Here is a 4,082-nt window from a genome sequence, read left to right on the forward strand (position 1 = left end):
AGGGCCGAGGGAGCAGCCAAAGTGTATATAAGGAGAGAGAGGGGAAGTCGCTGATGTGAAATCCACAGCAGCAAATACCGCGGAGCTGAGACGAAAAGGAATACCTAATTTGCTTTTTACACCTTTTGACACAGACAGACCACTTTGGATAATTTGTTGAAACCATCTGGGGGTGTTGAAAGAAACAGTTATTTGCATTCGTTTTGCATCTCCCTTTCTGTCATTTCCCTGGGAGACACGGACTTCTAAGTGCACCATTATGTTGAACAATATGGATTTGAATGCTAAAGATTCTTTTTACCCCCAGTTTGAAAATTGCAACAGTTCTTCCCTGGGAATGGAAAATAGCGTGCGGAAAGATAACCAGGAGGTGTATGTCGATGCAGAGCGGGGGGTACCTGCCCAGTTTGGCCACGGTGAGTTCGCATTATTGCAACACCGCGCAGGCTATAAAATGTGCATGCATAGAAATATCAAATAAAATATAGCCTAACAAATTCGGGAAAATCAAGAGGAGATAGTACTTTACATATGTATCAAGGCACTTATTATCAAGGCAAACCTGTGCCGATTACGCATGAATGTTTATGTAATGGTTCTTCTTTTCCCCGTTTAATTTGCGCTGATTCTCTGAAATGGAACACTTGTCATGACAAAGTTTTCTCTCTTTCTAATTCAACAGAGGGAACCCCTGTAACCCTCAAAACCGAAGCCTCCAACTCGGAATTTGCTTTTAACCCCTGCGAGTGCCCAAAAGACACCTACACCCCCACCTCCCTCGCCTACTCCGGCAGTTTCTATGTTGAAGCATCTCAGGGGGCGCCGTGCAGCACCGAAACACTTCTCAACATGATCACAGAGATTGTTGGTATATCTACATTGCCAATCTCTGAAGTGCAGCAGAGTGGCAATGGCCGGGGAACTTATCCGTCGCCTGCGCCGATGGAAACCAGCCATGGCGATTTTGGAGACCCTGCCAAGAGGCAATCCTACACTTGCTCCGGACCCACTCCTCCTGTGTACTCTCCGGATCAGACGTGCCCGAGCTTTGCTGACGATCAGGCCGGAAGCCACACTCAAGACCCGGCCTCTTCACAGTTTAGCTTCGGCTCCTCGGCCCCAAACCAGAAGAAGGTTGAGCCAAAGTCAGAAGCTGCGTCTTTCCCTGTTGTGGTCAAGAACGAGTTTGAAAGCAGCTGTTACGAGTGGGGCACATTTAATAAGTCTGACTGTTTGGAAACGGGCTTCCAGACAGAAACCTTCCCCATGTCAAATGATTTCCCTCCTGACCAGCAAATGGATGTAAAGGAACTCTTGGACACATTCCCCCCAATTTGCCCCAACCCAGAGATGGAGTTTAAAGTCGAGGGAGGCATTAAGCAGGAGCCGTGTTTCTCTGACACCTGTTCTCAGAGCTACTCCAGTCCTCTGTACAATAATTACCCACCGCCACCGATGGGCCTCTCATCCAACCTGAAGCCGGTTACATTCCCTGTTGAACTTCCACAGCCGTCCAATCAGTGCGATTCTTTATACACATCACCAGCTTTACCGAGCACCATAGACTCCATCCTGTATTCTTCCTTGCTGCCGGACTCTTTTGCCCAAAGTTACACCCGTGTGACGAAGCCTCCGAGGGCCAGAAAGAGCCCCGCCACCTCTCACGGCCCGGCCAAAGAGAAACCATTCACATGCCCTATGGAGAGCTGCGATCGCCGATTTTCCCGCTCGGATGAGCTGAACCGGCATATTCGCATTCATACGGGGCACAAACCCTTCCAGTGCCGCATCTGTTTGCGCAGTTTCAGCCGTAGCGATCACCTTACCACCCACACCAGGACTCACACCGGGGAGAAGCCGTTTTCCTGCGATGTCTGCGGCAAACGTTTCGCCCGGAGCGACGAGAGGAAACGGCATGGACGCGTACACCTGAAACAGAAGGAGAAAATGGAAATAAAGCCACAGGTTGCCACCAGTGCATGGCCATTCACTCTTCCCGAGGGAATTTGAAGAGTGATAACGCCCCCACAGTACTATATGTGTCCACACTACATTAGGATCTTTCCGTCTTGGAAGATAAGCCAGCTGATTACGAGTTGATGTCTCAGTTGGTTTGACTGGCAAGTCCAACCCTGACACGAGAGGTTTTGGAAGATGCTGGAGGGGCAGAAAGGGGGAAAGAGGGCTCTGCTTTGGCCCTATTGCCTGCTGTTGATGCTGCTGACTCTATGCAATGATGCATACGTTGTAAAAGTGGGTGAACAGCTCAACAGTGACTTGTTGCTGTTACTGTCAACAGAGCCAAACCTCTCTGCGGCATTGCATGACTGCTGTTCAGCACCTCTTCATCTGGACAGCTCCAACCTCGATAACAAAACCATCCGCGTTGTGAACCTGGGATGGATTGCACTTAAACTTAAAGATTATTGATATTTCCACTTAAGATTCTTATTTTCTGCTTTTAGCATTTTTAGAGCAATGGTTCGGACAATGGTTCTTAAAATGCATGTTTATGTCAGTGTTTTCTTTTTCCCCTTTTCTTTTTTTTTCTTTTTAAAGGAATATCGACCACTGTCAAGGTAGTCTTTCACTCCACAGTGAAGGTTTATGACATGAATGTAGGCTAACATATTTATGGCTTTGACCATAAAGCTGTCCATCTTTGCCCAGATTTAGTGTTTGTTTAACTTTTTATCATTTGGCTGTCAGTGTTTTTGTCATTGGTCTTTGTGTTGTGTTACAATTGTTTGAATTATTACAATTGTGAAAGATATATCATAAATGGGAAATAAATATATTTGTATTACTGTACTTCTTTGTATTTTTATAGCTAACTGTATATTTTACATTTACCACATTTGAGCTTCATTTTTAAAGTGAAATGCATTCTAAGTCATTAACAATGTTTTGGTTTTGGAGGGCTATTGTTTAGCAACACAATATTTTAAATGTTACAGTTTGATATCAGAAACATTTTCGCACTTCATCCCATTGTTGATATGATGAGAAATATTTCATTGATGCTGATCTAGATCTGAGAGGGATAAGAATGTACACTAGTTGTAGTATGGTTTTTCAATGATTTTACAGTATGTACAGAAGTATGTTTAATCAAGCTAGACATGACTAGCAGAACATATAAACATTGCTTATGAGTAATCAGGTAGCACACATTGCTGCGGGTTTCTGTGGACTTTACCTTGGAGATGAAAGGGTTTGGCTCCTGCTATCATTTGCTGGGGATATATGCTGAAAAGTTCACTTTAGCAAAAACAATGGTGACAGTTTGGTGAAATTATCAGCAACAGTCAGGGTACTGCAAAAAAGTAATTTAACTCGCCTTAAGTTATATTAACTGTTCAAGTAAAGATTTTGTATATACACAATTTCTACAATACCTTAAATTAATATCGATGTTGTTATTTTTATGAAAAAAGTTTATGAACAAAATAAACATTTTCTGGAAGTCGTAATTGTCTTGTTCTATAAATATCTGCATCGCTGTCCTCCCTTCCTTATTCTGACCATCTGTGTCTTACAACACTGAATCTTCCCATGGGAGCAGTGATATGGGTGATGAGTTTGTGTCTTCCCAAAATATACATTATAAGAGGCCACCTGTGGCACCACATAGTGTTGTCATAACATTAGACATCACAGTTTTACCCTGTGACTCAGAGGGCCTTTGACTCAAACACATTAAAGTGAATACCCTATTACTCAGTGCTGTGATTCTGGATCTCCTTGACTTCAAAGATCACTTTTCATGGCTTATAAATGTGAAGATGAACACCATGTTAGAGCAAATCTCTCCAACAGGATATTTTCTTGCCATGTCAGTGAGATGATCTGGTATTCTCGGTTTATTCATTCTTTTGTTCAATCAGTCATTCATTTTCACAATACAGAGATGATAATTTCTTCTCAATTACTGAACAGCATTATGGTCTATTATCAAATTCTTTTCCTCTCCAAGAATGATGACAGTTAAGACTCCTATTGGCAAAATTTCCTGTGTCCTCCTCTCTGAATTCTTTCTGCTAAAATGATGAATTCCAGGTCAGTATATTTGGCACTTTCCC

At 43.1% G+C, this 4,082-nt stretch overlaps 1 protein-coding gene across 1 annotated transcript; it reads left to right on the plus strand.

Moving 5' to 3' along the window:
- Window positions 1-245: 245 nt before the first annotated feature.
- LOC115364949 (early growth response protein 4) lies at window positions 246-2,728 on the plus strand. Its single transcript, XM_030059646.1, has 2 exons — window positions 246-416; window positions 683-2,728. Exons 1-2 carry the CDS (start codon window positions 260-262, stop codon window positions 2,008-2,010), a joined length of 1,485 nt encoding a protein of 494 aa, XP_029915506.1. The 5' UTR covers window positions 246-259; the 3' UTR covers window positions 2,011-2,728.
- Window positions 2,729-4,082: the final 1,354 nt, after the last annotated feature.

This window comes from Myripristis murdjan, chromosome 1 (genome assembly GCF_902150065.1).
Source record: "Myripristis murdjan chromosome 1, fMyrMur1.1, whole genome shotgun sequence".
In the NCBI taxonomy this organism is placed as follows: Eukaryota; Metazoa; Chordata; class Actinopteri; order Holocentriformes; family Holocentridae; genus Myripristis; species Myripristis murdjan.